Here is a 21,786-nt window from a genome sequence, read left to right as displayed (position 1 = left end):
GGCAAAACAAAGCATGATAAGGAAATGGGTATTTTAGGTTAAGGAATTATTTTGTACTTAATTAATTAGGGACGATATCCTAGATGTTCACCCTAAGTGGGCAAGAGTTAATGTTGTATATTGATAAAGTTTATAAAGGTATGAAGGCCGGCTAGGCAGATATTTGTTAAACAACAAGGTATAAAGGAAGATTGCAAATGTGAAGTTATGTGAAGTTATATGGTAATGTTTTGTGATGCGAATTCTGATGTATGATCAGGATGTATAATCAAAGGAATGCAAATTGTGATAAAGTTTGTGATGAGCAGCAAAGGCAATATCAGATATTGAAGATATCAGCAGCAGTGCAAAGGTTTTTGTATCTATTTTTGTATTAAAGAACTTTATTGTACATTGCATGTTTGGGTAGTGGGCTCATCTTGCATACATTTTGTAATTGTATGTAACAACTCCTAATAGGGTTGACGCTTCTAATAAGCTCTAAGTCCTCTAACAAGGACTGAGACACTATACGGTTGTAATAGACTCCTAACTAGGTCATTATCTTTAACCAAATACTTCTGATTAGTGGATCATTTTGTGGGTACCATCCCCAACGGGGTTTTCCCTTGGCCAGGGTTCCCTAGTTAACAAAACATGATGTTATAAGTTACTTTATTGCATGGTTATGTTTACTGTTCAGCATAGTTAGTTTACTTTCTTATGCAAGTTATAAGGTTATTAAAGATATCCAATTTTGGGCAAAAGTTTGGCCAATTATATATATATCACAAGGTGGATTATTTGGTCCATAAAGTTTTTTAAATCAAACACAATGGTTTTTATATATGATTGGAAAGCTCTTGCAATGTGCATAGAAACAGTGTATAACAAATCTAATATCATCAAGGTTTCCTGAATTGAAAATATATGATCCACTTGATGCTCAAACAATATAAGATAATTTAAGTATCTACCAAATTTACAAAATTCATTTATAAATATAAATAGATTATCATCTGAAAATTAAGTATAATAATTAAGTTCCAAAAATCACATTATAGCTCCTACCTTATGTGTAAAGCTTGGTGTTGTTTTTGCAATAGGCCCTCTTCTTGTCTGTTGCATCACAAAAAATAAAATATATTTCTATTGACAAATTGGTGTGTAGAAAAGAAGATAGTTGGCTCGATGATTAAGGCATGTGAGCTCCATAGTGGAGGTCATGGATTTGCATCTGGATACTAAACTTGTATATTTTGTTGAATAATATATTAAATATATAGAAAAAAAAATGCCATGGAGTACATACTTATTACATATGTAGCTTCTTAGACACCAAATTAATGTCTTGCTCTGTGGTAACCTGTGCGACACTACTTACTTTTACATTTCGGCTAGGTTGTTACCTACCTAAGAAAACTATACTATTATTCAATATTATGTTTCTTTCACTGCTGAAGCATCTTCAATGCATGCTGTCATCTTTACTACCAGTGAAAATAAAAAGGACTTTCATAGCAAAAAATAATGCAAAAAGCATTTCATTGGAAGTTAAGATATTTAGATTTGTTCACAAGTAAAAAATCATTATTTATCACTAATCGATATGGAAAGGAAATCACATATTGGTGGTAATTAGTAAATTGCAAATGCTTTCAAATCCAATCTTTGATATGGAAATAGTAGAATCCTACAATAAAAAATGATTATAGCCAATATAAAAACACATTTGCAGTATAATTGATAAACCTTAAGGATGAATGATGAAAAGGAATCTTTCAAAAATTCTGTTTACCTTAATTTCTTTAATATGAGAAGGAAATCCCCCAATACTCAATAAAGATGTGAAAGCTATGAAAAAAAAGACTGCAACGACTCTTGCCTGCAAAATACACACCCTTAATTAGTGAGCTCCAAGTTCAAACCATATATCCACAATGAAACTTTAATTTTAATTGTGCATTGACAATCAATCTAATTCATTCCTTTACAGCGGAAATCTCCATTTTATATACGAGCTGCTTAACTTGGCCATGGTTCATGTGAAGCATCTTGGAATTGTAAATTAGAAACATTTTATGACTACTCACTGTGCATGGGATGTCTTCCAATTACCTACAAAAATATACTAGCACTTGCACCAGATAAGGTGCAATGGTGTAGCCATTGATATCAAGTACCTACACATTTGTATGAGATAGCTTTGTACAAAGAAAGAAGACATTTCTAGTTAAAGCCTTTATTCCTTCTTCTGCACAGACAGCTGTTTTGACTATCCAAGTTTTCCAATGCATTTATACAAACAATTACTGTTCTCGAAAATTTGTTATTATTTACTCTGTGATGGCTATCAAGATTTTGAGGTCAACTTTCTTTGTTAACCTATCTTTTTAAATTTCCCTTATTTTACTTGGATAAGAGAATATATTTTATGAACTGCTGATTTTGCTATATTATTTAATAGAAACAATGAGTATTCATTATTCATTAGTATAGAATTAATCATTAATTTGCAATTTGAAATTTGTTTAAGAAAGTATCTTTTAGCTGAACGTGTATTAAATCTAAGAATCAAGGTGAATAAATTCTACTAATTGAATTCAAAAAAGATAAATTCTTAGTTGAAGGTTAGATCTACCAAGATCATTTAGATTTCCATAAAATAATTTATAAGAGTGAATAATTATTGTAACTAATTATTTATCATATATTTTGTTAAACAATTAAATTTTGTTTTCCTCTTCAAACATCAATATAAAATTATTTGATTTATTACAATTCAATTAATATAATAATGTATTAATTATAAAAATAATGCTTTATATATATATTTATGATAATGGATATTAAAATTATAAATTTAATATTAAAATTATATAAAATAAAATTTTGTGCACATATAAGTAAAATATGATGCAGAGCTGCACTTTGGAATGCCTTTCTGGACAAATCCAACACAAAGAGGCTTCATCAAAGGCTTACTCATCAATTTGGGCTCTTTGCACTTATCTTTCCTTAATACAGCAACATACTCGGCTATAGTAGCATAGAACATTAAACACTCTTGTTGGTTTACCTTCACAGCAACAGGAATTAAGACACACTTATATGCAACCAACAATACAGAGATCATACTATAAATCTACAAAACTAAACAATGTACAGTTTTTAAACTCTTCAGGAACCAAACTTAGTTATCAAAGCCAATAAAATGATAGGAAGGACAAATCCTTATTAGTAACAATGAGTTCACTCCTTCAATATTCCAAGAAACGTCAATAAATCTGAAGAATAAACTCACAATTGCAGTCATTCTTCAAACATGCAAAATCAACTCGTGGCTGTTCTGGCAGTTTGGATAGTACCCGAATCAAACACTTGTAACTTTTGTTCCTAAACATATTTTGAAAATCCCTTTGGTGGAACTCTAGAGAATTAGGTTTAAATAACATATCTGAAAATCATGAAAATCCAACAGTGGGTTAGGGAGATATGACCCCCGTAACAGATCCCAATTTTCTGTCAAAACATACTCAGAAAATTCATGGTTGAACCAACAAGGGCATCAAATTTCTCACACATACCATGACCATTCCATTCCAAATTGATATTAATGGAACAACATATTAATGGGTAGACACATAGAGATGTCACCCGATTAATTTTGCATGTCCATTTGGCTCTCCTGCAACAAAAATAATAATACAGCTCTAGAAGAAAACATAAAATTATTAATGATCCTCCAATGGCTGACAAAGACCACTGGAGAATCTTCAGAAACCCTCCATGTGAAGACCGCTCTCTCAAAAACAGAGAGTTCCGGCCTGTTAAAGAGGAAATGAAAATGACTCTAAGCTATAGAGATTGGGAACTCAATAACTCTCAAATGAAATTCAAAGCATAACAAGAAACATGCATGCAAAAACCTACACAAAGACAACCAAGAAATGTTGTATGAATGCTGAAAACTCAAGCAGTTGCAAGAAAAACCAAGAAAACTTAATCTATTCTCTTGTCCAATTGTTTACAAGATGAATCCATTCTTCTTTTTGAAGAATCATAGTTATGTAACTTCCAAGAAGCCATCAAATTCCTTCCTGGAGTTCATGTTATTTTGGCATCCTTTCCCTACCTAATAATTAATTCGAAACTTTTAGATTTTTACTGCACACACACTTTGGGAAAATAAAACTCAATGCATAATTAAAAAACTAAAGCATGAGTCCTAAGTGGCTAATGTCTGGTTGGCTTATATGGGATGCTACCATGGCATTGCCACCACATAGAAAATGGACTTTTATTGAAAACTTAGAGACACAAATTTAAACCTAAAACTTAAAACTAGTTAATATGCCTAATAATTACTTTGTGCCCCTGCACCAAAATCTTATTAAAGAATTATATTATCTATATAAATATAATCATTCTATAAGTTTTATACTTGTGATCTTAGTGTCTGTAATTACTTATAGGAGGGAAGATTTTATAAATAATAATAAATATGGGTAATGGTTTGCCAAGAAATAAAATTTTTTTTTTTTAAATTGTCTCAGGCGAGTTTGTCAGCCCTGACAGCTCATGCAGTAATTTGTTTTAAAAAATTAAATGTTTATTTACTGTAAAATTCCAATGATATGGCAAGTAATATATTCCAACAAGTAGTGCAATCACACCTCTATATTATTTTTTGTAGTCGTAAATGGGCATTTTTGTGGCATTAATCTTTGCTTCTATAATTTGGGAAATACTTTCTTTCTATCCGACTACCACATCCTAATCCAATAGTGGTGTCTACATTGGTGTCTACGATGGGCACTGTTGGCTATGTGAGACAAATCCAATGGGCAGTGTCCACCTAGTGAAAGCCTTATCGGCTAATAAATATTCAAGGTTACCCAGAGACTTCTCTCCTAGCCCTTGAGATGCGTCTCCAATACTACAAAAACTTTGTGACGCATAGGGTTCCTTCGGCTGGTATCTCTTGTCGTCTCTAAAGTCTCCCAAACAAAAATTGACATCCCCCACCATAAATTAGGGCAAGATGCCTTTAAAAGAAAAGAAAAATAAATAAAATAAGCCTGCATAGTGTTTCATGCTTATATTTTGGACAACACAAAAATTTGTGCAAAGTTTTAGGATCAAATCTACTAACAGTGTAAGCTTTTTGAGGGGGACATAAGTAATTGTATGACTGATTTTTTGTCATTGTAATCGTCTAAAGAGAAGTTGTCTTCATTTTTGTTGTTCTTCTACGACTGATTTACTATTCTTGTTTCCAAAGTTGTATCATGATATTTTCTAGAAGATATTACATTATTTTAAAAAAACGGTGTCTCATAGTACATTAATTCTTTTAAATGGTGTCTCCTATTTTTAGAAATTAGCCATATCGAAACTGGTACCATTCTCTAGCGTCTCCAAGTACCCCATCTCCTATTTTTTTTAATTAGCTATATTGGTACTGGTACCATTCTCTAGCATTTCCTAGCAACAATGCTTTTAAGTTAAGTGACTTATTTTCTACCATTCACCTCTCTCCCTTGGCAGCAAAGGGTATTTCACAAAACAAGAAGATTAGTTGGGGACTCGTATAACTGAGATTGATGGACGAGTGCTATAAATCAGCAAATCAACAAACTCTACTTTCGAACTGATTAGCATCCATCATCAGCATAGAAAACCGTCACAATAGTGAGGTGAGGTTTGACGCTTTTAGTTGTTTCCAACAAAAGTAATACACATTCACTGACAAACACTGGAAGCAATGTTATTTCATCATAATAAATGTCGGACTGGATATGACTAATGTCATTGGCTACTATTTCAGTTTAATAAACATGGGATTGAATGCAACCAGTTGCATTACTATTGAGTGTTGACAACTTTTTAGTGTAACAGATGTGGAGTTCAATCACAATGTAATTAATGCTCTAGACTATTGTTTCAATATAAATTGTCATAAATGTGGAGTTAAAAGTAACAATTATTTCGACTTCTTTTAAACTTTGATGAATGCCTAGTTGTGTTCAGTAAATGGTGGTGATTACTTAAGACTCTAATAAATCTTCAATCAATACTAATAATTGTTTGGATCCAGCAATTCTATGATCTTTTTGTACACCTTTTTGTTTATGTGCTACATGTTGATATCCATAGGCAAAAGCCTTTGGCCAAGTGTTGCCTTCAGCCCATTTTCTGTGGGCTGTTCTGACTTATAGCCATTAGTACCTTCTGGCTATACCTATCAGGCCATCGGTTCCTTCTATCCATTGCCTTTGAGCCATTATCAAGTTCTAACAATTGCTTTTGGACTATTATTGCCTTTAGATAGATATACAAAATCTTCAGTCCAAAAGCAAAAGAATTCAATGCATCTTAATATTCTTATTTTTCATTGCATAATTAACCAATTGCATGAAACTTTCTACTCAAAAGCTTACTATAGTATGAATGCAATGTCCCCTCTTTCCTAGACAATCACTCAACCAACTGCAAGAAACTTTCTATTCAGAAACTTAATACAGTATGAATGTAATGCCTCCTCTGTCCTAGACAATCACTCAAATCTTGATATTTTTGTATTATCCGTTGCCATAGGCGACCTCAGTGGATATAGAAGATGTTATTCCTAACATGGGAGGTGTGACATCCCTGTACTCATAACCTTAATGACACCTCAATTAAGACTCAGAACCTTAATGATCAATTACAAAATAGGGAGAGTTGTGAGTCTAGACTTTGACAAGATGTAATTAAATTGTCCCAAAAATTATATTATATTATAAAGGGCTTCTTTAATTAATTAATTTAGTAAAATAAAAGGGTGATAATATATTAATATAATAAATAAAGTATGTCGGCCTACTTGTAATCCTTTGGGAAACTTCCTAGACCCCTTTATAAGGCTGAGTTTGGCATAGTTGTAAGGGTTGAATTAGACTTTCTCTTTGTATTTACAAATTCTAGTTGGAGTTCAAGACTACTACAGTTTTGAAGCTGCAAGACACTCAATATTCTATATTTGCAGTTTCGGAGGGAGCAACTCCTCACCTTATTCTACCTTTGGCCCGAGTTTGTTGTTTATTTTTGTTGAAGACATGTCTGACGTAATCTAGAGTATCATCATAATTGAGAATACGAATTTCCTCTTGCATGCGTGAATCTTCAATTTTGCATAATGCATAATATTCCGGTTATTTATCGACAACATCATTGAGGTATTTGCGTTTGAAGGTGAGGTCGACAGTATCGTACGGTTCCGTACAAAATTAGCAACTTACTTACATATGGTATTTTTATCATATGGTGGTGTTTGAATGGGCATACGGGTGTATTGTACAAGTGTGTTAGCATGAATGCTGATGATATTCCTATGGGGGAGTATCCTAGCATTGCTCGAGGATTGGAGAGATTGATAACATGACTGTGTGTTACATTCATGACTATGCCATTGATCTCAACATACTGAGAAGATTGCCAGAGTAGCAAACAGAGATCAAGATTGCATGGATTGAGGTTTCAAGATAAGGTTATGCGCAGTTGGGGACATGTTCTACAAAGTGTCGTGATGACGTGGCTAAGAGCGCATGCAGAAAGTCGAAGACTGGTAGCAGTTATTCGAGATTTACAGAAGACAGTTCGCAGACAGAGTTCCTGAGAAGCAATTTATTATGTTTCGATTATATCTCCTAACAAGTATAGAATCGGGATGAGCGCGGTTAGACAGAGACAGAAGACATTTTATGATGACGTCAGCAAGTGCACGAAGTCCGAGGTCGCACATGTGAAGATTAGTAAGGACTGTGAGTCGACAGTGTAATGTAATAATGAAAAGATGTAATGTAGTGTGTTATCTTATGAGTTCCTATTGTAATTAGGGCCAACCTCAATGAATTATCTTGAGGACACGGTATAAAGGAGAGTTATTTTCCTTGTGATGAAGATGTAAGCAAGTAAGACGCTTTTGAGATAGAAAGCAAATTGTATGTGCGAGGCACATGCGAGTAAGCGATCAAGGGGATTACTATAATGAGAGTTTGGAGATCTGAGAAGTGTTTGGTGCAAAAAAAGCACGATAAGAGGATAAAGCAAGAGTTTGAGTTGTTGAGATCAATTGTATTTCTATTATTCTGAAAGGAATAATACAGAGGCTAGATTGGATAGTGAGTTTGGTGTTCTTGCCCCTGAAGTTGTTTGGACAGTGGGGCCTTTTGCCTTCTACAACTCCCAACAAGGTTGGAATCTTCTCAAAAGGATTCAAAGGCTCCTAGCAAGGATTAATGTGTACTGAATGTATTTCACTGGCTCTTAACAGAGTCCATCCTCTTACAAGGAACTTATATATTAGTAGATCATTTGTGGGTACCATCCCCACCGGGGTTTTCCTTTTGATCAAGGGTTTCCCTAGTTAACATATATAGTGTTATTGTGTATGTGTATCTTCTTATGGTTGTTTATATTGATCACATGTTTGAGATTTATTAAAGTTGATAAAAATAATATTGATCTAATAACTGATTCACCCCCCCTCTCAGTTATCTTTGTGGACTTTACTTTCTAAGTAGACACCATAACTTTTTTCATTAATTCATGCTTATTTTGCTATTTTGCTGCATATTATGGCTTGTTTTTGCACATTTGTCCAAATATATGCCATGTAAAGTGAAAATTCTCTTTAAATAAGATGAAAACCTTGATTTTCACATGTTTCCAAAATCCAATTTCGAATTTGCATAAGAGAGCAACTTGCTTGTTGACATGTTTGAGTCTCAGATCAAAGGTATGTGTTTGTTTTGTGCTTCTTCTTTTTGAACAAGTTAAATGGCCAAATTATCATTAAATCATTAAATAGTTAGTGGCCAAATTATTATTAAATCATTAAATGGTTTATTATAAAGTTATAATTTCACTTAAGTTGAGGGTTGAGTCATCATTGGAAGGGTCATTTATTATATGCCTAAGCCAAGTATTAAATATTTAAACTAATGTTGTGTTGGAAAGTTTCAAGAGCTGAGTTCATTTGGGAAACTTTCTGAGTTTCTTAAGTTGAATTCTTTTGGAAACTTTTATCAACAAAGCATTATAAATATGAGCTTGTTTCATTGGAAAAAGCACGCTTGAATATTTATTTGCTTTTGTTGAGTTGAGGGTTGAGTCGTCATTGGAAGGGGCCATTTATTATATGCCTAAGCCAAGTATTAAATATTTAAAGTGACGTTGTGTTGGAAAGTTTCAAGAGCTGAGTTCATTTGGAAAACTTTCTGAGTTTCTAAAGTTGAGTTCTTTTGGAAACTTTTATCAACAAAGCATTATTTATATGAGCTCATTTCATTGGAAAAAGCATGCTTGAATATTTATTTGTTTTTGTTGTCTTTGTGGTTTTCCTGAGTTCTAATTTTTGTGCCCTTGCTGATGTATAAGGGTATAAATTCTGAGTTGTTCCACTGGATCTACAGCTGAAATATTGTAGATTCTAATCTGAGATTTTATTCTGGATTACTTTGCAAATAGTTGCTAAGGTAAAACTATTTGCTAATTTCTCCTACTGTTTTAACTGTATCAAAGGAGAGATTCACTCTATGGTGTGATTTGAAGGCAGTTTATTTGCTGGAGATTTAAGAGGTCTTGCGTTTGCATCTAGAAAAATCATTGAATGCAATTGAAATTGCTGCTATTTCTCTAAGCCTGTGGTTGGAAGTCTATAGGGTGTGTATTCTTTGGAGGCCACAATTTTGTTAGTAAATGCATTTACAACCTTCCCACAAGGCTGGATGTGACTTTCCCAGTGCCTGCAATTCATATTTGGGAGGTCTGTAGCCATCCTGCGATCAGAATTTGGAGGGACGGCAGTGTTTTTTCTGGCCTACGTGTGAATCTTTGGGGCATGTGATTGGAATCCTGAAGGCCACACATTATATAGAGGCCGCAGGAACAACTATTTGGAGCTGCGATCTTTCTTTAGACCAGCAGCTTGTGTTTCGAGCATAGTTCCAAGAATCACGGCGATTCATGCGATTCACGCAATTCGGCGATTCGATTCAAGCCAACCGATTTTTTGTGAATCGGTGAATTGAATCAGCGATAAAGGGTTTATGAAATAAGTTACTCACTAAATTTCAAGGGTTTTTTAAATTTTCCGATTCATGGCCGATTCGATTCCGATTCATGGCCGATTCACGATTTGATTCGGCCTTGCGGATTTTGATCTGATTCCGATTCTTGTTACTTTGGTTTCGAGTGTCCTGCGATCATACTGCCAAGAGTTACAAGCTATTTCTTGTATCGTGTTTCATGTAAGAGGCTAGCATTCAGTCTTCATATGCCAAAGGTTGCATTCTGGAGTCCAGTGTTAAAGTCATTTGCTGCTACAGTTAATTACCAAGTTGCAATTCATACGCAGATGTGAATGTTATTGTTATATTTCCCAAATAAACATTTAAATTATTGGAATTACTTCATTGGAAGCAGCTTTCTGTTCTGTTTATTTCCTGTAGCGCATTCTGATGAAAGACAGTTAATAGCGATTAAAATTGCCCTTCTTATTCTTCTCTAAATTGGCATTATGTTGAAAGCTGGAATTGAATGAGATTATTTGCTATCTAAAAACTTCGGTGAAACAATCACCTAAAGATTTAGTAGTTCTGTATACTTGCCACATGTTTGACATAATGTTGAAATTTTAGTAAAGGGAAATTCATGTTGTGTAGTTATAACCGGCAGTGGATTATTACATTAGAGGTGCAATCCCTTATTCATGAGTTCTGTGCAAGAAAAGTTCGATGTGCAATCCCTTGTTAATGAGTTCTCTGTGAGAGAAGTCTGAGGTGAAATCCTTTGTTCCGCCCTTTGGGAGTACTTATGCTGGAACAACCCTCTGGGAGTCTGGAACGACCCTCTGGGAGTAGCCATGGTGGAAGTCATGTGTGTGATACCATGGCTAAACTTGCTGTGTTTCTAATTTCACCCTCTAGGAGTAGCTATGGTGAATATTGTTATGCAGAGATAACAATTTTATTGAGAAAATCTATAACGATATTTTTTGTTGACATTTTTTAATCACAGCTTTGTGTACCTATCATGAGGTGACATCCTGAAGATCTCTCTCTTGCTAAGAGGGAGTGTTGAATAAGGTAACTGTGATAGAGATCATATTATCTTTGTTAAATGACGACAGTATTCTATATACAATTTTGATATGTCTACTATGTGGAGACTTATTAATCATTGTTGATTTTTGATATCTGATCTCTATTGTTCATGTCTGAAATATATGACATATTCTTGTTGGCATTGTGTTCTATTTCTCCCTATGTGGACACTATGTTCTCATTGACATGGCATCACTAGCAGTTGAGACTTTCTCAAATGTTTACCGGTTTGTTATTGATTTGGCTCAACTATGGTTGTATTAATGAGTAGATGGTTTTTCTATTCACATCGACTCATTTAATCCAAACACCATTGCATTCTGTATGGCATCAGTTCATACTTGAGGGCATCAATTAATTTCATAATGGCACTCTTTTTCTTGCAGGCCGTACATTTTTGGAGTGCGGGTGATATTCTCAAGTTGGGGTCTTATTCATTAATTCAAAGCATTATTATATGCAGACCAGATGATTCTGAAATTAAAGATTCATATATTGCATTTATTCCTATCTTTTATACATCTTTTTTGAGAAGTAGCATTGTGTCTTTCAAGTTTGGAGTAAAATTATCATGATATTTATCTCAGATAATTTTGTGAGTATCGTGGTGCCTCTTTGAGGATTCTTTTGTTATATAAGTTCTGATCATTGTTTGATCAGCAACCATTGAAGTCATAAGAGGAGCAGAATTTGTGTAATTGTTTTGAAAAATCTAATAAAGGAATTCTCTTGTGGTGGGCTTGTTTCCCTCGGTGAGGAGGGTTTTTCCCAGGATAAAATCCTATATTATTTTGCTTTCTGAGTATTTGATAAATTGTTGCATTCATAGTTACTTCTGGTTCAAATTTAACATTATATTGCTCTCTAATTGCTGCCATATGAAAAAAATTAACAATCGCAATCACTTTTGAATCACTGCCCATGCATCATAATGTAATCGCTGCATGGAGCTTTTCTGCTTCATTAACATCAATTGTTGTTACTTTGAATCACTTGTTTATATTAAAAGCTGCATCATTATGTGTCGATTGAAAATGCATATTTAATGCAGCCACTACCATAACCATTTCTTGCTCTCTGGAAAATCATTATGTAGTCATTGTAGTCAGCGTACAATGCCTATTGTCATGATTTTGATAATATTGGGTATCTGTCAATGTATTAATTGTTTGTTGGTTGTCACTCTCAGGTAGGTATAAGTGTCAATTGGTTGATGGTTGTGTCTCTCTTGGCAACCGTTGGGCCCTTTAAATATGTTGTGTACTACCAAGGAAGGGAGTAGTGTATAATCAGATGAATTGTGATCTTTGGTTGGCCATCTCCAATCTTTTTCTTTGTAATGAATCGAGCAAATAAAGATATATTTTACTCCTATATGTGGCACACACATCCATCTGTATTATTATTTAATGATGTAATTTACCAGGTACAGCAGTAAAAAATTATTCTATGACAATAAGGATCTCCCATTACTACATTGCCAACTCTATACATAGGATCTGCATATCTGCCATTACTCTGATTTTTTAATGAATCAAGATAAAACATTTCTAAAACATGTACTATCTGCTCTTTTCGTATCTTCTTATTATCAATATTTGACATCAATGACGATTCTTTCAACAACCATATCTGAAAATTGGGGACAATATTCTCTAAGTAGGGATAAAATGACTAACACATCCATTGTAATAACTGTATGTGTATTAGACTATTAGTTATAAATTTATATCATTGAAAAGCCATATGCAAGTAGGCAAGTAAAATTCTTCAAAGGGTGAAAAGAAATAACTATAAAAGAAAGTGAACAGTTGGAAGACAGTGGGTGGAAGCTAGAAACGTTAAGTGGTTATATTTGATTTAAGCAAATAAATATAGGTTTCACTTATTTAAATAGGAATTCAGAAATAGAGTTGCGATTTAAATATTCTCTTTCAATTTTAATGTAGTAATAACTCCACTTACCTTCACTGAAAACAGTGTATGACCTATATTTGTGAATACTGTTCCCATACAGATCATCAGCAGCATATAGAGTATTAGCCGTAACCAAAAGTATTTAAAATCTCTTGACATGTTCAAACATGATCTCCATGTCAAGATTAGTATGCATTCAAATACATTTGCATGACCTTTGCTTTTAATCATTGGACCTGCCTGCAAAATAAAAGGTTCTGTTAGATGCATTATCTTGGTAGTCAATAGCATTCAGAATGTCTCACATATGCTATAAATTGATAAATGATATTTGAAAAAATATTTCAAGAATAAGAAATCATTACAAAATTTCATAAGGTGAGCAGTATCCTAAACTTACGTGATTTCTGATTAAAGAAACAAGGAAAACGAAATTATCAAAAATCTTCCTGAATACCTTCTGCCAATTAGTATTGGTTGAAAATTACCCTCTTGTCTGGAACAAACCTTCATGCCAATAAGATTTTCATTCCAGTAGTGCTTTTGAAATTGTTTTATGCAGATACAAACATAAGGAAAAGTGAATTATTCGTTGTGAAAGTAACTTTTCATGAGAGAAATTGATAGTCAATATATGATAGGGAAATGGAAATTTGCCCCCCAAAATTATGAATTCAATGTGTTTTAAGATATATACATTCATATGGGATTCTTACTTAGGGTACAATACTTGTCGTGTTGTAATTCCAATTATCAAATTTCCCATATTTGTGTGCCTGTAGATACTTGCACATAGATTAAAATCTAAGTTGCCGGTTCGGGTTTGGTTCCAAGTTCGAAGTTTGAGAACCGGTTCGCAAGTTCAACAAAATTTTGGAAAGGGGTTTGGGTTCGTTTGGGTACGTTAGTACAAAAACATGTAAAAATGATATATATATATATATATATATATATATTTATGAAGCATGAGTTAAAATTAGAATGTGATCCTTGTTCCATAAGCTATTATAAAAATCAAATCTACACTTGCTGCATTGCATATAATATTGAAGCAAGCCGTGTACTATGAAGTATAAAACAGATAGCAGAATGTGAGGAAACCCAAGGGTGTTAAGCAATAACTGAGAGTCTTGATATACAAACCTCATAAGTAAACCTTCATCACAATAATAATAGAATCTCATTCAAGATGATTTAATATATCTGTTAATATATATTCTGTGCACAGTTTAGAACAGGGTGAAACTTGAGAAAATCTGTTTAAAGCATCCAGGTTTTAAAAAGCCATTTAAGCTTCATTAACATCGCTGTTTGACTAGATTTTAGGCAAGTTATCTTACCTTCAATTATGTAATATACCTTCCAATTCAAACTGACCTTATTGGCCAAGGACTTGATATAGTTTATAAAGGTAGAGCCTCCAATTTCTTGATGGATTCATTACATAATTCCACAAGGCCCATGCAACATATCTCTTTAACTACTCAACAATTGTGCTTGCAAAAAAAAGAAGCCATGTGTCACACGGGAATGCAAGCTTATATTTTGGGGGTTGACTTCGCTTATATGTCAGTTGTGGTCCTGTTTATAAGTAGAAGAGATCGCAAATTCAGAGGACAAGATCAGTTTTTGGGAATGCTATAAAATGAAACTTCAAACCTTGGGGTGTCATTGGATATGGATTACCATGAAATGTGTTTATAATGCAGTATTTAATATTGAAAAAATGATAAACAGTTCATTATGACTCAGAAGCTCAGCTGCAGGTTTGAACTGGGTTCGAAAATTTCAAGGTGGTTCGCCCGGGTTTGAACCCAGTTCGAACCAGGAGTGCAAAAATCGCACCCTGGTCAAACCAAGTTCGAACCGGAGCCGAACTTTGAACCGGTTCAAACTTTCTTGGGTCCGGAGGGGGAGGGAGGTACCCGTGCAACTTAGATTAAAAAAAAGCATAAGCATGAAACATTTAATTGTATTGCGGATGGTAGAGTAACAAGTCAACACATTGAGTGCTGTTTTAAGGGGGTTTTCCAGGACAGATTACATAAAGTAAACTCTCTTGTTATACCATGAGTGCACCATTATTTCTTTCTATTGCATTTATGATTCTTAGCCATCGTTATCCTGTATAAATTTTGCTGTTGGTTTTCTCTCCATCATATACTTCATATCTCTTATAAATTATATACAAAATATAAACTTCAGTATAAACTTGTTATATTTGCATATTTCTTGTTTTCTGATTCTTTTGCAAAGATATTTCCATGTCCTTTCAATCTTGCATTCCTGAAACCAGCATCTTCTGTGTGTATATTAGTTAAAATTTAGCTGACTTGAAAAAAGAAAAAACAGGGATACATCGAAAAGATGGAAATTTTGTTCAAAATTTGACAAGTTGCTTGTATCATTTTGTTATATTTTTGCATTCATTACGGATGCTTCCCAATATTTAAAAAATTATTTCCAATGTTTCACTTGTCTGCTTAAATTCAAGGAATTTTCAGAATTCACCATTTACACATTCTCACCCATTTATTTGCATATATGTTTAAGATACTATAGAAACTTCCACTACACTGGCATTCACAGTGTTTGCAGCACTAACATATTTCAGACTACCTATTAATTTTCTTTCAGAATTTTCAAAAGACTCCAAAGATGGAGAGGTATTTGTAGCTTGAGATTTCCCTTATCTGTACTTATAACTTGATGCTTTATGTCATAAATATATCGTCTTTATGGCTTCTACAAAAGGCAAAGGCCTATGTGCAAGGCCCATGTGGATCTCTTAAGGCTAAGTGGTAGGATTTGTTAAATGCAATATAAGCCCTCCTACTACGATCTGTGAAATAATCAAAATCTTAACTGCTGCAAATTTTATTGCATTTTTTAATGCAAATCTAATGATTCATTGTTTCTTATGGAAAATGAATCGAGTTCATCTTCATACACAAAATTCAATGCTTGTCCATCAACATTCAATACAATACAGAATGCTATACTAAGATAAATTCTTATCATCAATCAAGTTCTTGCATGCAACACTTTGTAGAAAAAAAAATATTATTCTCTTAATTTCTGGATTTCTATAACTCGATCCCTTCAACAAAAAGCATGGAAATAAAACAGCAAGAATAAAGAAAAGTAGCAACAACTTGATAGTACCTTCTCTGTAAGTTTAACCAGCATGGATTCAACAGCAACAGCATCAGCAGATGCTTTGTATGTAGTTTCTATAGACTGGATAGCAGCAGCTGTGTCCATCTTGACAGTTGAAAATTCTCTATGTTCATCCTATTAGCATATATTACTTTTCAACATCAGAATTATTCCCTTAAACAAAGACAAGGGCACGATATAGTAATCTGGAAAATAATACTAAATTACTGACACTATTTACAAGCTTATACCTGCCAGTTTTTACACATTGAAATGATTTTATCAAAATCTGTATTGATTGCTCGTAGGAAGTGATCAGATGGACTTTGCATGACAGGACAAGGAAAGCCTGCATTTGCGAAGTGCTGCACAAAAACATCAATTAATGCAAAGACAAGACAATAAAAAGGGACAAAAGTGAACTTTATGCTAGCAAAAAGAAAAAATTTAAATCGTTTTTCAATTACAACTATTTCCCCAACACAAAACTGATACTTAAAAAATTCACTTGCTGCTGTACAACTTACTAATTTCACTTATGTGCCTCAAAAGTAGTGACTCAGAATAAATATAAGGGAACTCTTATCTAGGCATCTCACTCCCAAACATGGAAATTTATGCTGCTAGGATTGCGTAGGAAAACCCTCTTAGAGGATATGCCAAGGTGACACAACTGAGCTTTTATCATTTGCAGAGCTCAGGTGATTCCTCTTACATTTAAGTGTAATACATCAGTCATCAGGATTGCGTATTTGAAATTTCCAATGAATTATATGCTCCCTAACACAAAATTTTATCCCAATACTTAAAAAATTTACTTGCTACTGTACAACACACGCATTTTCGCTTCTGTGCCTCAGAAATAGTGACTTGAAAAAAATATAGTGGAACTACTATACAGGCGTCTCATTACAAAATATGTAAATTTATGTTGCTAGGATTAGGTAGGAAAACCCTCTAAGAGAGCATGCTGAGGTGAGACTACTGAACTTTTATCATTTGCAGACCTGAGTTGATTCCTCTTGCAATTAAGTGTAATACATCAGTCATCAGGATTGCATATTTCCAATGACTCACATGCATCTTCTTCTAGAGTTTCTGCACAATTGAACTCGTGTATATGAATAATAATTGGCCATATATTAAGCCTTGGGCCTGAGCGTACCCAAAAACATTAAAGAGAAAATTTTTGTGACATGGATCAGAAACCTATTGTAATAAACATGTATTTGTACTTTACTTGAGATGAGCATGATGGTATCAATGTGTCGGTCAACAGACTTGTGGCAGCAATACTTTGCTGTGATCAGCTTAAACTCACCCAATGGACAGCAAACAAACACTCCAACAATTGGGCAGATCATTATTGAATAAGCAATCTTCCTCTGCCTATCCATAATTTGCAAAATCTCCATTACTCCCCAAGCTGCCAAGTACTCTCTAGTTGTTTTGTTGGGCGAGTACTCACAAGTTTAACTCTTGCATTTTTATAGACAAAAAAACTGTGGGTAAAAAAGTTGATGCAAGTAAAATGCTGGTAAAAATGTGTTTTCCACATGCCTTTTTTTGCTTTAAAACCATGCATTTTCTCTTTCAAGATATCAATTTTTAATCATATACATTTTTTTATTGAATTTTACAAAAAAAAAAAAAACATGTTTCTTTAAGAGATTCTAAGTTTTAGTTCTTTCTAAGTTCCCAAATTTTGCCGGGTTGAAAATTTTGGGCTTGCTGAGAACCCTCAAGTCCGAGTCTGTAAACTATGGGTCAAACACATCCCCTAAGGATGCATCACAAATAAATATTTATCTTACATGACTTAGAATAATACTTTAGTGTTTTCAAGGTGTGCAATACCCTATCCCTAACATGTCAATGTCTAACTAATTTTGATTGAATGGTGCTTGTCAAGCCTCCTAGGTAAAATTTATATTCTAAAAAAACCTTCGAAATCCAGCAATATCAGATCTCATTCTTGACTTTCACATTAACCCAGTTTTTATAACTCTTTACACCTCCAACAATTGAAACTAGAGTTAGTGCAACAAAGCTGTAAAACAAATATGTAGCACAGGTGATGCGTACTTGCAAGCATGATAATGTTTCCCCAAAGAATAGCATCTTTCCATTTGCAAGCAAGCAGATACTGTCAAAGAGGCCAAATACTTCAGTGCTGCTATGATACATGGTAAATATGATAGTACGCCCAGTGCAGGCAAGTTTTTTCAGCATCACCATCATCAATAGAGAAGACACACTGCATACCAAGCAGATAAATATAATATGAGATCAGAAAATGGCATATGAATCATACGACTAAGGCCCTAAATGTTTTATAATCACAGGTTACAAGATAGTCACTTCAGTTACGACAGCTTAAATGAAATCCTACCATACAAGAAAACAGCATATCCAATGTCCCTTAAATGGATAAATGACACATTTACTTGATTAGTGGATGTCATGAATAAGATTTAATACATGGCACTAGAATTTCTTCTTGCTAAAATTTGCATATTACTAACCAGTCAAGGTGATAAAGGGGTTCATCAATAAATACGAATTGTGGGTTTGTAATCAGCTCCCTGGCAATGCTTATGCGTCTTCTTTCACCATTTGATAAACCCTTACTGTGAAAGTTACTTCCTATGCGTGAATCTGAATATTCCTGCAGTGACATGGCTAAGATAGCATCCTCAACCAAAGCAGCCTTTTGTGCACGAGAGATGAAACCTGGAAGTTGTAAAAGCGATGCATGGTACAGCATCTCCCGTACAGTAAGGGTGTCTATCAGTTCATCTTTTCTTCCAATATAACCCTATGAAGAAAATAAGATCTCATGAAGAAAATAATTAGAATAAATCAACTGCATTTTTCTGGGCCAAACAATCAGAGCATGTAGAATATCCTTAATTTTATAATCTGTAATTAACTGTTTTTCCAACAATCAATATTCTGTAGAACATGACAGATGAGACATCATACAATGACAACTAAAATAATCGAATACATGGAATGAAAGGTAACAAACAGAAAAATACAAAATAGCATATGAGTGAAGATAAAAAGATCACCTCCTATAGCAAAAAGCAAAACAGGTTACCCACCAGACTTCTACCCTAAAGATAATGTGGCACATCAGGCATGCTACTATCAATGGGGAAAAAATAGTTGTGTAAATATTGCTTAACATTATGTTATTACTTCATATCTGTAAGGAAAAACAAGTGGCTTGACTCCTTCGTAGGGCATAAATTTCCCATTGCTAAATAACGGGTATGAAAAATGCTTTTTGTCATACAGAGGCAACGTTTGTGTGGCTATCATATGGTGGAAATGTTTACTTTGCAATCTTTAACAGACATTTATGCACTCACTATGGTGTTCCTTCCTAAGACATGTTAAGATTATGTGTAACTTGTTTCCTCAATCTGAAACTCATTTCTAGTGAGTTATTCTCTCCCTTTGGTTCTCCCACTTTTTTTCTTCAAATAAAACTTATCATGCTAGGAGCATTTTGGATTAGCCCACTTTTGGCACATGTGACCATCAATTAATCATCTGGATCTAATTTCCAGCTTGTAGACTAAGCTAATATGGGTAGGTCAAACGTGTAACTTGAAAGTCAAGGATTTACCTTCTCCCACAATTTCTAGATGAGAAATGTGAGAGGCTCGCGTAGCATAAAGGAACCATGAATTACAGATCACCTCTATTGAGAAGTAAAGATAAGAGTAACATAGCAGGCTTGGCTGTCACAATAGGAAAGGTTTTAGAGCATCCCCATGAGAAACAGTGTATGTTGTAACCCTAAATAATATTTCTATAATGATAATGTCAACACTTGTATATTGCAGATATGGATTTGCATTATCGGCACCTCAACTATGAGAAGTTATAAATGAGGAAATTAATTGTAATACAACAAGCACTAACCCAATCAGATCAAGGCTGAGATGAGATAAATAAAATATACCCGATAACAATTACAGAGTTGGTATGACAAAATAGAATACCTCTTCACTTGCACGGGAATTGAAAGCATAGAATCCAATTCTCAACAAAACATAGAATAAGCATTGTTACATAATTGCTGCCCCTTGACCCTATTGGCAATGCTGCCCCTTGAACCCGCTGGGGTCATTGCCCCCAGCCCCCTTTTTTTTGAAGTACACTATATCTTGTTTGCGTAGTACAAGTCATTATCTACACGTTTTTCACTAGCCTTCTTGGATATTACTTTGATGTGTACCTGTCATCTAGAAGACCACTTTTTCTTTGGGGAGGAGATGTAGTTTGCATAAAATGTCTATTGTTGTGTTTGATGATATTGGTTATTTGTCAGTGTATTAATTGTCATCAATGTATTAATTTGTGTTTGTACTTATGTGATCAATGTATATTTATGTATGAGATTAAATTAGCTTCTATTTGATGATGTTATTGGGTCTTTAAGCTTTATTCAATAATGGGTGCACGAAAAAAGCTTTAAATCCTTACAAATCTCTAATTTTCAAGTGTGTTTTTTTCACTTTGTTGAGTTTTGCCAAGTCACAAGTCAGCCTTGCCGAGTCTGAGTCTGGGAACTTTGAACTGCATAAACTAGTTCATTTCAGCTGGAAACAAGTTTTGGTAGTTACTATTGTTGCAAATGTAAGAGGGTAACTAAGAGGGAAGAGGTGAATCAGTTACCACAAAAACAATTCATTTTCCCTTAGATGTCAATACAAACTTTCACTGATCATGCAATACTATCCAACTCAGTTAAAACTAAAATATTACTGTCACTCGGTTAACAAAGCAATCTTATGATTATTAATCTATTATAGCTTTTAGTAACTTAGTTGCAGAAACTTAAAGCATAAAGCAAATAACATGAACACAAATGACACCAAGATTTTACGTGGAAACCCAATTTGGGAAAAACCACCTTGCAACTAGTCACAATAATTTTCACTCTTCTGAAGTGAGCCTTGTTAAGAGCCAACCATGTTAAAGGTTACAAAACATACTGTTATAAGTATGACCCTGTTAGAGGATTTGGATCACCCTGTTAGGAGTGGCCTTGTTAGAGGTCTTTAAACACTTCAATCATGAAATGTCACCTTGTTAGAGGATTTACAAGATGATTGTTAAGTCAACTCTGTTAAGAGATTTCTTTACTGCTACAATGGTTAGAAAGCAACAACAAATTTGACCTAATTGGTGAAGCAACTTCCTTCGCAGATTCAAATCTCTGTTCTGGCTTAAACTCTGGATCCTTCTTGATCAGATATTCTTTGCAGCTTATCTTCCACACTTTCCTGCTCTGCCTTTGCCTTTGCTTACATAGCCATCTTATTCCATATTCCACTTGTACATTTTATCCTCACAACTTGACCTTTTTTATATATTATAAGCAAGGACAAGTCGGCTTGAATACCCTTTCAAAACAATAATAAACATCCAACTAGTCGGCCTTAATCAACAAAATATTAGACAATTTGCATTCTACTGTCACTCAGTCAATACTGTGACTCCTTTGATGCTCGACCACTCAATCAAAACTACAAGCCCTTTGATGCCCAACCACTCGGTCAAT

At 34.0% G+C, this 21,786-nt stretch overlaps 1 protein-coding gene and 1 long non-coding RNA gene across 2 annotated transcripts in view; both read right to left on the bottom strand.

Annotated features, from left to right (window-relative positions):
* Nucleotides 1-21,786, bottom strand: part of LOC149531961 (ABC transporter G family member 3-like) — a 93,814-nt gene that overhangs the window by 16,227 nt on the left and 55,801 nt on the right. The window contains exons 3-8 of the mRNA XM_089811235.1: nucleotides 18,731-19,023; nucleotides 18,291-18,462; nucleotides 16,457-16,570; nucleotides 16,212-16,340; nucleotides 13,095-13,286; nucleotides 1,778-1,864 (exon numbers count right to left, since the gene is read on the bottom strand). Coding sequence (XP_089667361.1) covers nucleotides 1,778-1,864; nucleotides 13,095-13,286; nucleotides 16,212-16,340; nucleotides 16,457-16,570; nucleotides 18,291-18,462; nucleotides 18,731-19,023 — 987 coding nt within the window. The remainder of the gene's footprint in view (nucleotides 1-1,777; nucleotides 1,865-13,094; nucleotides 13,287-16,211; nucleotides 16,341-16,456; nucleotides 16,571-18,290; nucleotides 18,463-18,730; nucleotides 19,024-21,786) is intronic.
* LOC149531962 (uncharacterized) lies at nucleotides 17,105-17,747 on the bottom strand. The gene is made up of 2 exons (XR_016359126.1): nucleotides 17,446-17,747; nucleotides 17,105-17,303 (listed from the first exon to the last, which is right to left on the bottom strand). It is a non-coding gene; the product is annotated as an uncharacterized LOC149531962 (long non-coding RNA).

The sequence above is a fragment of the Cupressus sempervirens genome, chromosome 11 (assembly GCF_028749045.1).
Source record: "Cupressus sempervirens isolate cs-2001-9-10 chromosome 11, ASM2874904v1, whole genome shotgun sequence".
In the NCBI taxonomy this organism is placed as follows: Eukaryota; Viridiplantae; Streptophyta; class Pinopsida; order Cupressales; family Cupressaceae; genus Cupressus; species Cupressus sempervirens.
Note: the sequence above shows the minus strand (reverse complement) of the source record. Positions and strands in the feature narration are given on the sequence as shown.